The following is an 18,453-nucleotide window of genomic DNA, read 5'->3' as shown; positions in this document are numbered from 1 at the left end:
TTGAATTCGGTGCGGGCACTCCTTGCGTTCGGAAAGTCGCCGATTCTGTTGTTAAGGGCGTTCAGAACTCTCGCTATGGTCGGGGCTGGTTGTCCTTGCACTTGTTGAAAGTAATGATTGGGGAGATTGTGATACTCATCTAACGCATAACTGTTCAAACACGTGGGTATGACTTCGCGTTGTCTCCGCTCATCCCAATTATTGGCATTTGACATGGATTCGAAGTGTCGAACCCACCTTTCGAAACTCTCGAAGTCGCGGCTAGGGTATCGGAGGGGGGTGAGAAGGGATGGTGTTACGACTATTTGCTGCTGATTGTTCGCCTGGTTCTGTTGTTGCTGTTGCTGGTTGTTTGGTTCGTTGTTCATTTTTGGTAATTGAAGTAATTTTCGATGTAAAACCAAATGACACTGAAAAAAGTATATAGATGAGTTTTAACTTTGGAACGTATTCCAAAGATCTAATTCATCGGTTCTCTCAAATTCTAACTTTTCTTTTTTTTGTAAAATGCAAAACCGCCTTCTAATCAGAAGAATCCCTCTGTGGTTGCCAATATAGAATCTGAATATTTAGGGTGGAGGTTTTGCCCTATTCACAATTCCACAATTGTTCCTAGAATCTATCTTCAGAGAAAACTACTGGACTGGATAGTAACTTCACAAACCTTCTACTCTTAACTAGACTAAAGGTTTATACCAGGCCCTCCGTTCAAGTCCTAACGAAAGTATATTCAGGCGCTATAGAACTGTAGTCAATTGCCAAAATTAATAATCATTTTAGAAAATGTTTGTAATGCCTCTCTATGTTATATGATATTTTAGCTTCTAAGAAGTGTTTTATCAAATGAAATAAATTGGTGACTCAATAAGATTGAGAATTATACCAGTTCCTCAATTCATTTTCTAATTAATCGATCAACCAATATGCTTAAAACAAATAGTAAATGTCGTGAAAAGCTCGTCGGTGTTGACTCCACAACCCAACCAGACCGGTATTAAACAAATTGATAGAACTTCAAGACATTGCCCATCAGGTACTTCAGGTTACTGCAGACCTTTTTAATTGTCTACTTGGTTCACCATTCCATGCTACATGGGTTAACTTAATTTGCCAAGTCTTCTACAAGAGTGCCAAGTATCGAAGCGTTTAGCAAATACCTACTAGATAACAGTTTAAGCTCTACTAAGCTAAAAGAAAAGGTCTAAAAAGAGAAAGTAGTTGAAAATTTGCTAAGTTAATTTAACGAAAAGTATAGTTAACACAGTATACTAGTTCAAGCAATTATTACAATTTTCAGTACCACGACAGAGATCTGTTAACTCACTCGTATAATGAAATTTACTCCGCAATTCCGATTATCACGACAATATAATTATTTTCAGACTGACTTTGGTTACAAAAATTGGCTAAAATTGAGCCGTATATATACTGCTTATCTATGTTTGGTTATCATAGTTTAGTCCTATTTTTACCAAATCATCCGAATCTTTGTGTGAAAAATGCCTTTTTGGGAAAAGTTTTCAGGTCAATCATGACTTTGATAACCTAGGCCCCAAATTTGGGTTTCTAATCCAATATTACGTGAGTGAGAATTTTGATGTTCAATCTATGATATAATCTTTATCAGAGTCAATATTTACTTATTTAACCGTTCTCATCAGTTTAAAATTCTTCACCATTATTATCTTTGTACAGTTTCAAATTTAGAATTCGCTTTTGTTGGGAATAATTCAAGGTCAGTTTTAATTTGGTTCTTTTCCGAAAAACGCTGAAGTTTAGCTTTCCATTCCTACAGAGGGTACACTGAAGAGTGTTGTAGTGGAGGCGGTGGCGGGGGGTGACTGAGGAGTAAGGGTGATTGGTCACTGAAGGGAGGGAGTCAAACTTTTGGGATTAGGAGTCGCCCTTCACACTATGATTTTTTCTCCAAAGCAATTTCAGTGAATCACATAATCAGAGTCTAGTAAGCCGAAAGGCTCTGAGAGAATTTAATGCCTTTCGGACGCTGCTTGTCTATCCGTTTTTAAGGACGAAAGTTTCAATGGCTCAGACAAAACTTCGGTCAAGAGAAAAATTGCATAAAAACTACAGGGCTAATTTTATTGCTACAAACTTTGTTTGAGAGCAATTAAATATCGACTGTTTGTCATTCGTTTATTTTCAAGTTTTTGAAGGACATAATACAATCTACAACACACTCAACTTATTTGCTTTGTATGAAAAACTTTGTGGTCTAAAATGAAAACCCGTAAATTGAACTTATTTCAAAAATTGGCATGCATTGGAGGTTCAGTATCGCAGTTTAGATTATTCTTTTGACTAATCAACATATCTTTAGAGTTGTTATAGTTCATTCGATGTCATCCCAACTGAATTACATCTGCAAAACCATGTTTATCGAACTAAAATTACTTGATCTTAGTGTTTTGTACAAATTAACAACAGTGTAATCTGCATTAAAATTATAATTGACAATTAAGTCTTTCGAATAGACTTTCCAGAGGAACAAGATAGCACGAAAAATTAGGGGACGTTAAACAGATCCGTTTCCTTAAAAGACAACCGGTTTCATAGTTCTTGGCATATAATAGGCATATTGCATGACAATTTTGACTAGAAACAAACCTCGATTAACGCAATAAACCTGCTATCCACTATATGCGAACCTCTAAGGCAGCTCGAGCGAATGTTTCACTGCACCAGATACTGAAGAGCGTCCACGTGACGTGCTTGTTTGAACGTCAATTTTTACTTAATTAAGATCATTATTTTCATTGTTTCAGTCTTTTTTAAGACCACTTCGTGGCATGTATTTACGAGGTGAACTGTAAGCTTTTGAACTTTCGAAATTTTGACCGTTAAATGCTGAGTAACTTTTAGGACACTCTGTATGTGTTTGAGATTTGAACAGGTCGGAGGGCTCGCTCGGGTCGAGGTTTTGGTCACGCTGCATAAACCCTTCATGGTTGCTATAAGGCTATACACAATTCTTACAGCATACAGCAATTATAGCACGTCTCAGTTTTAATTACACATCGATGCCTCTCCATTTCTTGGAAAAATTTTTCTGTAACTCATCAGACTGCTAACCTGGAAGATGCGTACATGGGTGCCATGTGGCGTGGTCTCCCCCGAGGGTAGTAGCCATAAGCAGCGTGTGCAGGCATGGAGCGATATTGCGAAGGGTGTCTGAAAGGCATCCGCCCTTGGGTCGGTGGTCCCGGGTGGCGGGGATTGCGTGGGTGGTAGCCGTAGGGAACTCCCCGGCTCCTCCCTCGCATCATTGCAAACTCGGCTGGATGTGCGGGCATTCCCGGGTGGCCGGCATACGACAAGCTGGCCCAATCTGTGCCAGGTGGGAGATAGCGACGGTGTTCTGGGGTAGCAGGTACTGAGCAACTGTAGCCTCCTGATGATCGTGGCATGGCACCCAGTTCTAGACCTGAAGTCAAACACGCAACTCCACAAACACCATCTATGCCAGATGAATAATGTTCTGTTTGCGCTTAAAGGTCACAAGAAAAGATTCGAATATCCACTTGATGTAGGTCATGATTAATAGGGAGTTAGCAAAACGGTAATTTTGTTACTATGAAGTCTATGAAGTCAATGATAATAATTCTGCCATAAACTTGCCAAGAAGAAATTTGGAAAGAAGGAGAGAAATCTATTCGGTAAACTTTTGGAATGTGTGAAATTTGCAAACCTGTAGTGTGAAGGGAGGAATTGCTTCCTGCTGGTTGTATGTTTGCTCCAGTTGTGTTGGTAGTCGAGGAATCTTCCGATGTGCCACCTTGAAGGCTGGATCTTCTGTTTGGCTGTTCATGCTCGTAGTTATCTATATCCAATACATCCAATATCAGCGCATACAATTGTACAGCACCACACATTATGCACTCCCACTACCACCAAATGTATTAGTTCACAAATTCACCAGTGTGCAGTAAAGTTATTAGTTTATTTTGTGAGCTTTCAAAGAGAAATCAACTGATCGTTAGTTTATAACTCAGATGAAACAATATTCGGAAGATTACTTAACGTGTCAGATCACAGACCGCCACTCTAAAAGATCGTTTCCAGTTTAAAACTTCCCTTGATACGTCTATATTGTGGGGAAAAGTAACCCAGGTTCAGGTCCCAGACGGAATTGACCTCGGATCAAACCCAAGTCGAGATCCTGCACGGTTTTTTCTAGACCCAAATTATACGTCTGGATGATCTCATCGGAGGTCATTTCGGTCCGTGAGCTCAACCTGGGATACAAAGAAACATAATTTGAACCTGAAGAGTTTTGTTTGTGAAAAGAACCGCGATCAGTCCTGCGCTGACCATCTTCAAGGTCATCGTCCACGTGGTGTGACCGATGTGACCTTTCACTCTCTGACGAAAGAGTGGCCGCGTGTTCGCTGTTATCAGGAGAGACGTACTCCTGGAGGTTAGATGATCCGAACTGCTCATCGCTCATTTGACCTTGACTGGGAGGTACATTTGGCATCAAGAATTTCCGCCTGGTGTGTCTGTTCAGCAGCTCTACCTTGTGCAGAATCATCTGATGAGTGTTGTCTGCAGGGTAGCACCCAGGAGGATGTCTCAGCCCGGATCCATGAATCATCCCGTGACCTCTAAAGTGCCGGTTGAGAGATCCAGGTGGTTCCATGTAGTACTGATGAGGCAGCATGTGCTGTGGTGGTCGCATTCCAAGAGGATGGTGGGGATGATGGTGCATGTAAGGCATTGAGTAAGGGTCATTGGGATCATACGGGGACATCATATGACCAGCTCCTCCTCTGCCTCGCCTTGCCATCCGAAAGTCAGGAGGCATTGTTGGGTACCCCGGCACCATACCCTCTCGTCCAGGGGATCGTAAATGATGTGCTGGCGACCTCAATTGGTTAGCAGATCCTTTTCTAGATCCTACTGGTCGCTGGCCTGGTGTATCTCTTAAGCTGCTACTGGAAAGGTTACTTGGAAGAGTGTGCGATGTGTTGGCGTCATTTACTGACAAACCAGCCTCAGTTCCCACCTGGGCTAAGTTTCCGGTCTCATTTTGCTTCGCGTGAGAAGGCAAAGTTGATGAAGGCTTTGACATTTTAGACGCTTGTGTGTTGTTATGAGCAGCAGGCGATATTTTAGGCGATAGATGCTTCTGATTGGCTCCGATTGGACTTTTGTTGCGGTTGGTGCCAGGTTGCCCATTAGAGTAGCCCGAATTTCGAGATGTTTTAGATCTAGCACCTCCAGTACAACTGGAACCAAGGGTCGCTGTTGAACTCTCAGAGGATAGAGAGTCTTGACTATGTTTGAGAGCATTGGCTACTCCTAATTGGTGTCTGCCACTGCGAGGAGATAAGTTTGATTTACTTGACGATATCGAGTTGTTATCCCCTCCGTTTTGTTGTCTAGCTGAAGATTGGTAGCCGGTTGGGAAATGATGGGAAACATTAGCTGGTGTTTCTAACGAGTGTTTACTAACTTGACTGGACACTTTTTTGGAAGGACTAGTTGGGCCCAGCTCCGAGGAAGCGATAAGAGGGCCGTTGCTTGGAAACGATTTGGTTAGCAGTTGACTAGAGTTAGCGTTAGCTGTTGTAGTTGAGGTTAGTATGTTAAGAGATTGCTGGCTAGCATAAGTCAAGTTAGCCGAAGGTAGTATTGAGTTAGCAGAAGAGTTAGCTGAGGCATCTTTGGAAGAAATGGCAGCAAAAGAAGAAGTAGAAGAGTTGTTAGCTAGAACAGGAGGAGCAGTAGCATTAGAGTGATGGGAACTTGAGCCCCCCGAAGAAGTTGTTAGTCGTGACTCTGGCGAGTCATTGTAGAGTAATGTCTGCTGTTGTGATTGGTTGGTGGTTGTGGTGTTAGTTTTAGGACTGATTCGCTCGTCACTGCTGCTGAATACAGCGTCACTTGCGGCAGTAGATGATGCCATACCTTGCAATCCTTTTTGGATCTCCGCCGACAGCTTGGAGCTCGCAAAGTCCTGAAGAATACCATTCATCATTACAATTAGAAATATCCATAAAGTAGCCGGAAATTGACTTCCTATCAAAACATACATCATGGAAACAAAAACATGCGCAAAACTTAAAAAAACATTTCTATAAAAGCGTAAGAGCATTAAATAAAACACTTTGAGTTCCAATTAGTTATCTAATAAAGCGTCACTGCCCTTAAATCGTGTATAGCTCAATGCGAAAAGAGAACTCCTTAAAATTACAAAGCGCCAACTCAAATCATGCTCAAAGAGCAGAGATTATGCGTTACGTAGATTCTCGATATCATAGCGAACGTTCAGATTTCTTCAAGTTATCGAAAACGTATATTAAACAAAACAATTTTGACGTTTTGAGTCTGAAGTTAAATATTAAAGCCTAACTTTGACACATTATCATAAATTCTTCCCAAACTATACCAAAAGCTAGAAATAATTTCAAACACACAATTTGCGCACTTTATTGAAATCTTGCGCAAAAAAGACCTAGGGGTCGTGTGACAAATAGCAAGTAAGTTGCAGTGAAATAGAAAGAAACAACACATCCTTTGAATTGTTAAATCTCAAAATTTTTTCAAAAGGATTTACTGAAAAAGTTACATGGTAGAAATTGACCAAACAGAGGAATCTTTGCCCCTATGAAGTTTGATGAACCAGTTTGGATTTTGGAAGAAGATAACACGAAAAATGTGTCATGAAAAATGGTCAAAGTGTGTTCAGTTTGCATTCAAATGTCTCAGTAATCACAGTATAAAGAGGAGGCAAGAAAACGCAAAACAAATGTTGAACACTTTTTTCTCACCAATATATGAAGGCTTATAGATATAAACTCATATGGCGGTACCACAATGGTCACGTTTTGAGCAAATATTGGACTATATTAATCACTCTTCATGAACCTAGAGCAGGCACTATTGTTCCGCCTAAGTTATTGTGCAGTTTTTTTTTCCAAAGCGCACTTTTCGGTTTTTCATTACAGGACGCTGTTTTCTTGTTGTCGTATTTTTCCAACCCTGTTCTTTTAAATCTTATAATTAGCCCCCATTTTAAACAACATTATCTAACACTGCATTAATTTAACTTTACATTGTTTTACCTCGATTTCGATATTCCTACAATTGAAAATAATTAAGGCTAATTCATTTCCAATGAGTCCCAATTAGAGAGATTAAAATCGGGGTGAAATAACCGAGGGGTGAATAAAACAATTCCATACTACAGTTATGTAATCTAATCTTTGATAATTTTTTTATTGCCTCATTATTGTCAATAGTAAAAAGCAACGCACTCGATTAGCGAAAACCAAATTAAAACAATTTGCGAATTAGTTATTTGATCTTGACCCTAATAGGTCATTTGAAAGTGCTTGAGAAATAAATCAAACTATAGAATTTTTTTTATTGCAGTTTCAAGTCACAATGATATCCGCCGTTTAATTTTTTGAGTTGAAGATTTCTTCCGAAAAAAAAAAAAATTTTGGTGGTTAAAGGCTGTCAAGAAGTATAGATTAAAAAGCAAAAAATGTATACTTTTGTCTGGAATTGCTCTAGGTAACAAAACTTAAATTGACGGTTTTTCGCATTTACAAAAGGTAGCTCAATTATTTGCATAGAGTGGGAACAAAATCAGAGTTTTTTTGGAAAACCGACCACTCAAAAAATTATAAAGTAGATCAAAAATTTCATTAAAAAAATTAAATGCCCTAGCAGCCGTATCCTCCTCAACACTAAAAGTGTAAAAGTTTTGAAAATACAGTATGCATTTTGGTCCGAAAAACATTTAATACAAACGTCTCTGCTTTATACTAAAAATTTAACAGGAGCGTATTGTTGATTACCTGTATATAACATCAGATCACAAAAGTTTGAAAATTTGGCTTGTGGACGGAATTATCACCTAATTTTTTTCTGCGTATTATTTGTATATAACATCAGATCACAAAAGTTTGAAAATTTGGCTTGTGGACGGAACTATCACCTAATTTTTTTCTGCGTATACAAGTTTTCTGTGTAATTTCTCGATAATGCTTCTGATTGTTTGTATGCTATCCTTCTAAACAAAACAGAAAAAACGTTTAGCCAATTACTTGATGCCTTAGAAAGTGTTGCTCCAGATTTTAAGCCATATTTTTGGCTGGATTTTGAACTCGACCCTAATTATGCTTTCCAAGACAGCCATCCGGATTAAATATTCTTAAGCTGCCATTTCCACCCAACCCAAAACTTTGCACAGAAAGTTGAAGATCTGAGATTGAAAATGCTGGTATCAGAGAACCACGAAACTGGCCTGGCTTATAAAATGATCACTGTTCCCGCCTTTGAAAAATACGAGCAAATAGAAAAATCCTATAAAGTTACTGGTGAAGTAAGAATGACAGACCAACAGTATTTAAATGATTCTGTGTTGATCAGTCTAGGATCCATTGAATTTTTTTATGAATGCACAATTAAATTGTGTTTCGATTGGCTCATTTACGCTGGTTCTACAATTAGTTTTTAAGTTAATCTTAGGTCGTTTCAAAGGCCAAGTACCAGTTTGTCCGTCTTTTAAACTAAAACAGCTTTTCTTCTTTTAATTCAAATCCTAGTGCAACATAAAAGAGATCAGCCTTGTCGAGTGACCTTTTTTTGGCAAAAAATGTAATGTTATAAAAACTTTTTCGTCATTTTTCTGCGACTTAAAACAAACGCAATCTGTTCAATGCCACACTGTAGGGTCAGTAATTTTGTGTTATTTAAATTCTTTAAACTTAAGTTTTGCTTTTTGTTTATTTGGACCCACAATTAGATAAAAATATTTCCATGTTAAACAGAATTCGGGGTGACTAAATTGCGGTGTTAATTGACTGAGGTGAATACAGAGGGTGTTAAATTTAAGATGTTACATAAATTGGCGCGAAAAGAAGAATCAGTTTTCTTATTGATGTTGAAGGAAACGAAGTCTGAACAAATTGTTTTTTTTTGTTTTTTTTGTTGAAAAAATTAACGGTATAATTAAAAAATATTTCAATTTAGTTTCCGTTCAATAAAAACAAATGAAGTTATAAAGCATTATGAAATCAATTAATCTGTAATAAAAAATTCAAACTTGATTCTATTCAATTATTATTTTTAATGAAACGGCTTGTTAGAAGTGAGCTCAACAACTCTAGAAAATATGATAACGTATTTTAAGTTTAAAAAACAATTCCAGAATCTGGCTACCATAAATTTATTAGTTACCCTCAAAGATTTTATTTGAAAGTTGATAATATATCATTAAACAAAAAAAATATTGAAAGAATAATCGTTGTGCTCCATGTACAATGGCTTCAAATAAAAACTGTATCGAGCATTGAAGGGAAGAAATGACAAAGAATAGTGATGGTGCAGTGATTTCAGAAGCTGCGTCAATTGACCACGTTTCATTTTTTCGATCACTTAAAGGAAGCCAATAAAAGGAAAGAAAACAGGTTTTGGAGCACTGTAACTTTTGGGGCTGCTAAAAATTCGTTTTGGTTGTCTGAACAAGGGCTAAGATTTTAAGAAATGACGCCGACGTCAAAAGCAATCTAATAGTATTAATTGGCTTATAAATCGTAATAACATTGAGCCAATTTTGAACCAATATCAAGAAAAAAAAATAAAGTCAATAATTTAAAATTTAAAACTGCATATTGACGAGGTTTTGCATATAACATGTTTTGAGTGGCATGACTTTTTTTAACCGTTTTAAATTTCAGTTAGTGACCTTGAAATTTATTTACCTTGTTTTTATTTCATGGAAAAGGCTTAGTTTCGTTTTAGTTACTTTTCTGGTGACAAGAACAAGTTTTCCGCAATGTTTTCCGCCGTTTTTAGCAAGCCTACAATTTTTTGGCTTTCTTCAAGGAGAAGATGTATTCAAAGCTGTTCACACTACTTTCAAGATGCGCACTATGATGTTCGTGTGATTTCTTATGAGCCGTGACACTGTTAACTTGTTCCTTTTCGTACACGAGCTGATTCATTTATTTATTCATCCATTCAGGTATTCATTCACTCCTGTCCTTTCCTTCCATTCAATTCAAGCAGTTGTATGAATGGAAAAACAGCTAAACTAAACACCATTAATGGCTTTTAGATTCAATACAAGCCCTCTTCAAAAGCCACCACTAAAACACAATGCTACTACTATAGAACTGACCATCTCTGCCATAGTAAGGTGAAAACGTATACCATTTTTCAACGGAGGACCCAGATCCTGTCCAATGGGCGCCCAGCAGAATGAGAAAAAAAGAGAAATAAGGCCGATTTATTCCTGCTAGATGTCACTGGACCGATTGAAATACTTTTTTCTTTAATTAATATAGAACAAGTTCAACGAAGGTCAGCCCGTGGTCACAATAACCTACTCATTTTTCTGATTCTGCTAAAGGCACATTTGGCTAGAATTTCTAGCTGGCTCTGCAGTTCACCTGCTTAGTTCACTACTTGTCAATTGTGCTACCATGCAGAGCGGCCAGCCAGCTACTGAATTAATTATAAACCATTATTTATGGATACTCGCCAAATGCCGTAATCTAATAAATTAAAACACTGGCCCATACTTTGTGTCTCGCAGCTACTTCAAAAACTGAAAGAGACACCGCCTTTGAATACAGCTCTATGCCTACACTCCATTGTTATTATATTCATTCAATTTCAGTTCACGTTGGTTTAAACTTCGGCAACGTATATGCAAACTCCTCCTTAGTAAAATCGGAAGATTGCAAAAGGAAAAAAAAAAGAAAAAACTGGCTGGCTCTGAATTTTTAATACGATGCAAAACACAACTGTTCCACTCATTTGTTTTCAATGGAAAATTTAAAAGCACTTTTTGAGGCAAAAACAACAGAATAACGCCAATCAACTCCAATTCCCCGCTTTTGATACAAATGGTTGATAGTTGTTTTGAAATTAATAAATGGAGCTGTAGATGATTGAATGCTGTAAAAGCGACACACACCTTTGCAAATTTTTCACCACTTACGTGCTCTTTGTCCGTAAAGCTTAACAGGTCGCGAGAACAAAAAAAGAAATCACGCTGAATTGCGTAAACATCTTATAGCGCATTAACAATTTAAAATTTTCATTTGATTAAGAGAATAAAAAGAGAAATGATTCAATTAGACCTTGTTGAAATTGCATTATTTTGAGTCAAAAAGTCAAAAGAACCATTTGAAAAATTCAAAGGTTTAATGCAACTGATTAAACCGACCCACTCATAATTTTATTGTTGAAAGATTTTTTGGAAACGAATGACCAAGAAAAGCTTCGTACAAAAAATCTCTGATATCAAGTTGAATCTGAAAAATCAAAACTTCAGAGAAAAAAGCAAACAGCATTATTTTCAAACTTTCTGATAGACAAAAATCTTCTGATTGTCAAGAACTACATTTTGTATAGCATAACTACTTGTAAAGAAAAATTTTATAGAAAACAGAAAACTTTTATAGAACATATAACATCCAACCTGTCTCCGCTTATTTGAACAATAAACATAAACCGAAGAACTTCGGATTAATTGCTCTCGAACAACAGGCTGGGAACAACTTAAGTTAGGGGTGTAGCTTAGAAATTATTGGGTGCAAAAATTTGTGGGTGTACCTGCTAGGGGTTCGGGAGACCTCCAGGAGAGCTGCCAGACAGCTTAACCACTAGGTTACCACCACGCTAACAAAAACATTTATATAAGCAACAAGGCGGTTCGGTGATGTGCGATGGCACATAAAGTTCCGAACCCGCCCATCCACAATTTTGGCATAATTGTCTACCAAATGAGGAACAGATAGAAAAACCCAAAAATTTTTTTTTGCGAATCCCAAAAAAGCCCAAGTCTTTTTCAAAAAAATCTGTATGAACGATAAGATAGCCTCCAAAGCAAATAACTCATGGAGTAAAACTTGAGGAATTAGATTGCTGTAATATGTCAATATTAAGAAAGCGAGTCAAGACGAACAGCAAAATCAAACAACAACAACAACAACAACAAACATTAATTACATCAAAAAATTTATGTCCCTCTTAAAAACTAAATTTAATAACAAAGTCAACATACCGTCAGATAAACCTAAAACTAAACAAAATTAACTTATAAATCACCAGAAAACATATGCGACCAGTCCTTAAAAAGGTTTGGTAACAATTATACAAAAAAAAAAACAAAAATAGTAAAGTAAAAAAATTACCTTGTTTTTTTGAAACAGTTAACTTCAAAGTAATAAATACCATTAGGAATCAATTAATTTTACCACGAATTTACGATTACCACTGCTTCTATAGAAGAGCATTAGGACCTGTCCTTATTCATTTTTTAAAGCGGCTAAAAAGAACAACAAAGAACAAACAAAATTTCGATTGAAACTTGCCAGAAAACGCTGTCAAAACCGTCAAGCCAAATTTTGGCACTCAAAATATATTTGATTGCGCCGTCTTCAAACAGCTATAATGTAGTAAGTGGCCATTCATTAGTAAGACTAGGTAACAAGTAGACAAAAAAGCGAAGTGCTAAAGTATGTAATACTTTTAATTTTTTTTTCGAAACAAAATTACATTCAATGTCATGAAAGGCATTAATTACAAAAAGAGCTATTTAAATAGAGTCATTTATTCATGAAAAGTAAGCCCTCGAGACCTGTAACTATCCAGAATATTTCTTGCATCTACAAAAAGAACGTCAAATATGACAAAAATCAAATTAATTTAATTTTTTTGTGAAAAACCGATGTCGAAGCCAGTAAGGTCATAACAAAGTCTTTAAAAAAAAAGATTTTGGGAAACCAATCCCTTTTATTCCCTTGACACCCATAATGTCATATTTGACCTGTAATTATCTAACGAGATTAGGTAACAAAAAGAAACATAAAAAGAACAAAATTGCGAAGTTAAAAAGTTTTTTTTTTTAATTTTGGAGAACGATTGTTTTCAAAGTCATGAAAGCCATCAGCTATCTACTAATATCGGAATATCGGTTCCTCTATTCTTCCATGAAAAGCCAATGAAAGCTATAACTATACAGGAAATTTCATACGACCGAAACGACAAAGTATAAATGACACTTAGAGACAAAATTAAATATGTCAATTGATTTCTTCAAGAAAGAGGCGTCGAGGCCGTTAAAACGATGATGTATATCTTTCAAGATTTTAATATGTTCAATTGTGCCTTATTCTGAATGCTAATAAGGTGACATGAGAACTGTCAATAATGTGATAATGTGACAAAATTAGAAAACGTGAAAAACTGGCAAATATCAAAACAAACAAAAATCTGAAATCTTGTAGTATCAAAGCCCGAAAGCAATAACTTCAGGCTTAAAACTGCAACCGCGAATAAATGTTAAATCATTAGAAAGAAGAAGCAGTCTTTTTTGCTGACACTAAGCTGGAAGTTGAACAAATTAAGAAAAAAATAGAGGAAAAGTTAATTAAGCCATTATTTATTGAAAAGTCAATTATTTTTAAAAAAAGAAACGACCATAAACTTTAAATTAAAAAACAAAATGCATTAGCTTGGAGCTGCTTAGCCAGCGAATTGGTTGGACCTATCACTCATGAGCTTTGATTTGATATGTTCTGTTCTTTATTATTAAAAAAAGTCTTTTTTTTAAAAAAAAAGACCGACTGCTTACAACCCGATTTTTTTGGATTGTAACAGTCCAAGAATGGCCCAAAACTATCCCTGCTAATACTTATTGTCCGTTAGGAACAATTGATTTTTCGAATGTTGTAGATATAGATAATTTGTTAGTTGAAAACTCAAAATAAATTCTGCATTTTGGATAATCAACGAGTAAAGTTAGCAAAAAACGGCAAAGTTTTAACTACAGTTCACTCTCAGCTGACTCTGAAGTAGAAATGGCCCCCCTCTAAGTCTACAAAGATTGTATGAGTGTTGTTTGGGGGTGTAATGTCGGCAAATTTAATCAAAGTGGACTAAAGTAGCTTATTTCGTGCTGTTTTTGACGAAAAAGGCTAAATTTTGAAATGTTTATCCAGATTTTTTGACCAATAAATTAAATCAAAACAATCAACAATGCTTGTTCGTCTTCAAAAATAAAATCAACGACAATATTCTTAAAAATTATAACAAACTTTAGCAAAATTGACGAAAATTTAGGCAAAAATTCCGGAAAATGTGAATAAAAACAACGTGAATTCACTGTTCTTTTCTCAGAAGTTTAAACCTCGATAACTCCCTGTAGAAAACGAAAATTAAAAATCTTTTTAAAACCATATTCCACGCTGGACGAGCTTTCTAATGATACCAGTCTCAACTCTCTACGATGAATATATCGAGCGGCGAAAATTCACGGAACAAAAAAAAACCCATTTGAGTATATAGTTCCTCCCCCCTCAAGAGGGTCGGAACAAAAAAACTTAATTTCAGAATGACAGCTATTGAAATCACGCAAAATGAAGAAGTGAAGCTTGAAAAATTCACTTGTCACTTGAGAAGTCACAGAATGTTCCCGAACAAAAACGCAAAAATTTTAAACAAAAAATTACCAGCATGTTTGCATTAATTGCTTCAAACATTGTTCGAGAGAAATTAAAAAATTTCGATGCCTTCTAAATGTTGAAAACTTCTATTTGAGACCAAGTAGATCACTGTTTGAAGCACACTAAGATCTGTTGTTTTATCAAGAACAACAACAGGCAAACTTTTTGAGTTTTCATTATGCTCCAGAATTGTTGTGAGCAAGCTCGCCATTTGAAGTAGAAAATAATTTAGAAAAAATGCCAAAAAGTCGAATAATTGAGAAAAAGTGGTAGCAAAATTACATTCATGTTACTTTCTTCTTCAGCATAAGATATAATGAAGTACCGTTATCTAAAACAATCCTTAAAAAGATTACTTTGTAGATCATGTAGAACACTTTCTCAACGTGACTTTTTTTGAAAATATTTATTCAAGCAATTCTATATTAACAGGGTAATAACTTAGATGACTCAATAAACTTTTTCATTGGAGAAATAAGTTAAACTTTGCAACAAATACAATTCTTCTGCTATCACGAGGTTTCCTGTTATTGGTCTGTATTTTTGATTGCCACTTCTTTCAGATCAATCGAATTTCTGATTGGAGACGACTGGAAAGAAAATTTTTGGATTATAAAGGCGCTTTGTTAAGTTCCATATTTATAGGTCGTAAAAATTTGTAAACTTTTAGTAATGGAATTCAGGCAAAAAACTTTACAGCGCCGATCAAACTTTAAAGCGCAAACTATATAAAAGCAATAAAAAATTTTGAGTCACTTTTTGGCCTTGCAAGCGATGTCTTGATAGGATTAAATTCAGCTGTTATTTGCTATCGGAGCAACCGAAGGTAAACATATTTGGAACTATTTTTTAAACGTAATTCCATGTTCAACAATGGTAGGAGTGATTTTAAATACATATACACATCAGAAAAAACATGATATCAAAGAAAATGAACACATCCATTCAAGGTAAAAAGATATCATTTTTCACCTAATTCGCAAAAAATTTTCAAATTTTTACTCACTTCTATACTTATTTTGTAGTAAGTCAAGGTGTACTCTGATAAACGTGAGATATAGGTGTCCTATAATTGCTCGAAAAACACGTATTTACAAATGAAGTGGTTTAATCACGTGAACTTTTTTATACCATGACCTTCGTAGAAGTAGATTTTCTGGTTTAGTCGACCTTGATTTGATGTAGTTTTAACATTGAGTGACCTGCAATTCAGCAGTTGAAACGGCATACGAACAGCTAAAAATAATTATTGCGTGCATCATTTCTCTTATATTCAAATTTTAGATACCTAAAACTTCTACCATAATTCCGATTAAGTGGGGCCAGTTGACTGTTAGATGGACCAAACTAACGCTTAAGTGCCTACAGAATCGTTAGAGTCCGCTGTGCCATTTCTTAGTTCATGTCGTATACAACTGCTTTTCAATTTCTTTCTTTTGTATGCGTTTTGAAAGGACTTGTCTGAGATACTTTGGCGCACAATCGTATCTCTGATCAGATAACCAGACTGGAAATGGCAAATGACTTTTCCTTCCTATAAATTAACTACACTAAATCTTACAGTCAAATGACCTTGACATATTCAGCGTACACTAAGATTACTACCAAGCGACCTTTAGAATATAAACTGACCTTGAAACAGTGATCTCCACTGGAGGCTGAGTCTTCAAAATCTGTCGCTCCATTTTCTCCGCCGCCACCCACCGCACCGGCTCCGATGAGAGAGGAATCAAGTGCTGCATTGGTGATCTCCCTGGATGTGATTCCAGAAGCTGAAAGAAAGGAGTTAGTAGTCTCGCTGGCTATCTGACTAATTTGGTCCTTCAAACCAACTGGCACGTTTTGGTCAATCTCCGTAACTATGGACGACAAGCCAGTACTGACATTCTCTTTGAACTTAGAAGTTAATCCAGAGGCCGAGAGAACTAAAGAGTCTTTGTGCGTCAGGACTGAACTTTTGATCGCTTCCGATTCCTCAAATTTTGAGAATAGAGATTGTTTTATGCTATCTGTTCGCTCCAATTGCGACAACAAAGAGCTTTTAAACAAGTCCATGTTAATTTGCAGACTAATTAAGAGATATCCACCATAGAAAAGATCTCATCTGAACGTGCATAACATCTTTAAAGCGATAACAAGCTTTCATACAATAACAAAATATTTATACAAAATGTTGTTCTAAATGGAAGTACATTATTGACAATGGAAAATTGTCAATAAAGAGGGCGCAAAATTGAGGCATTTTTTTTATTCAACCGCAATAAACATGCCGTGAATTCAATATTTGATGGATAAAAAAAGGGTTGTCTAAACGGTATTCATAACACGTGAATCAAATAAATGAACTCTTTCAGTGTTGAAAGAAAGCAAAAGTGCGAAAGAATTTTTCATCACTCACAATTTCGAGGAATTTCATTCAAAAGATATACAATTTAATCCGTTCAACGCTTTTATGGTTCCCGATTTCAAATTTTGGGTTTGCTGTAACTCCATTTTGAATTGGATGTAAATTTGATTTTGATGTGAAGCAAATCGGGAAAAATAAGAGAGCAGTTGCAGATATAACTGATAAACAAGGAGAACAGAGAATAACTAATCATCATTCATAGCCCGACAGAGATGTTTACGGTTAGCATTACTTCAACCAAATGCGTATAAACATTGTAACAAATAACTCCCCGATCAGTTAATTCTTAAATGTCCTTTGAACTCTTTGCAATTCAACTTTTATTGTTATATTCCGCAAAGGCCATTGACGATCAAAACACTTTCCTAACAGAACGAGCTCAATCAATCGACATGAATGTTCCATAAACAAAGCCTTTAACTTAATAAAAGGCGTGGTATGCATACCCAAATAAGTAAAAACAGTTTGAATAAGAAAAAGTTTTAAAACTTAATTACGAGGGACTAATTGTTTGCAATAAACTAATTGGACTGATTTTTAAATCGTAAACTCTCAAAGCGGGCCGGGAGGAAGGGGGGGGGGGTCTTATGGAAGAATGTAAACCCTTTTTCAGACACTTTTTTTATTCCAATTAAAATCACGTTATGAAACTGCATCTGGCGAACATTTAATTCTGCTTTCGATCCCATTTTATCACGCCTATATCAATCACAACTATATTGTTTTAAGCCTTTGAAGATACTTCACGTCGATTTGATTTCTTATCCTTTTTTGGTTTAACAAAAACTTTTTGTAATCTTCAAAGTTCAGAAAATTGTTTTTAGTTCAGTTACCAAACTCACATGTAAATTGATGGGTGAATAAACATGACCTCATTAAAGCGTATACGTGTGTAAGAGGGGGTTGGTTGAGGACCCGGGGTTACTTTAATAACCCTACAGAAATTTCACCTGATACCATAGCGCGTAATGAAGATTGGTTACCAAAGTCTACAGCCAGATTTATTTATCACGAAAGGAGAGGCGGCTTTCTGGACTATTGTTATTCAGAGGGCCTGGTGTGCTTTTTAATCAAGCTAATGCTTTCGAAATAAGTTTGAAAAAAATGCAAAAATTTCTTTTTTTTTTGCAAAAATCGCGCTGCCAACTGTTAGAAACTGGACGTTTTAATGTACAAAAATGTTTTAATCGAGCTCAACGCTTCCGAATGTAAATGTTGTTAAAGCCTTGAATGTACTTGAAAAGTCTGCAGGATTGACAGTTTTAACAAAACAAGGATATAAAGTGAACAAAATGATGGAAGTAAAACAAATAAAATATCTCGAAAGGGGAAAATAGCATTTTATTGTTTTCTGTCAGTATCAAATTACATTAATTGATGAAACGGTTCTTTGTCTGTTTTCAGCTTCCCCGCTAGTGCGCCACTTTGTAGAACAACATTACGGTATGTTGCAGCTTTATAAAGCTAAGTTATCTTTTCTCCCCCCACTTAAGAGCAATCGGCGTGAATAAAAAATAGCGGAGCGGGGGAATGAATAAAAGTGAAGTTTTTTCAGCG

At 36.1% G+C, this 18,453-nt stretch overlaps 1 protein-coding gene across 1 annotated transcript; it reads right to left on the bottom strand.

Moving 5' to 3' along the window:
• Window positions 1-3,022: 3,022 nt before the first annotated feature.
• Window positions 3,023-16,544, bottom strand: LOC142354849 (uncharacterized). The gene is made up of 4 exons (XM_075407205.1): window positions 16,122-16,544; window positions 4,282-5,977; window positions 3,707-3,838; window positions 3,023-3,442 (listed from the first exon to the last, which is right to left on the bottom strand). Exons 1-4 carry the CDS (start codon window positions 16,542-16,544, stop codon window positions 3,078-3,080), a joined length of 2,616 nt encoding a protein of 871 aa, XP_075263320.1. The 3' UTR covers window positions 3,023-3,077.
• Window positions 16,545-18,453: the final 1,909 nt, after the last annotated feature.

This window comes from Convolutriloba macropyga, unplaced genomic scaffold, assembly GCF_964194025.1.
Source record: "Convolutriloba macropyga unplaced genomic scaffold, txConMacr16.3 SCAFFOLD_1626, whole genome shotgun sequence".
In the NCBI taxonomy this organism is placed as follows: domain Eukaryota; kingdom Metazoa; phylum Xenacoelomorpha; order Acoela; family Convolutidae; genus Convolutriloba; species Convolutriloba macropyga.
The sequence above is the reverse complement of the archived record's forward strand: the minus strand, read 5'-3'. Positions and strand labels throughout refer to the sequence as shown.

Bases quoted from the DNA above. Each gene is read 5' to 3' on its own strand.
- LOC142354849 (XM_075407205.1), bottom strand. From the start codon at position 16,544: ATGGACTTGTTTAAAAGCTCTTTGTTGTCGCAATTGGAGCGAACAGAT. The intron at 5,978-16,121 runs GTCAGTTTATAT...GGTATTCTTCAG, and splicing joins GTGGAGATCACTGTTTCAAG to GACTTTGCGAGCTCCAAGCT. The intron at 3,839-4,281 runs GTTCAAATTATG...TATTGGATATAG, and splicing joins TCACAAACAAAACTCTTCAG to ATAACTACGAGCATGAACAG.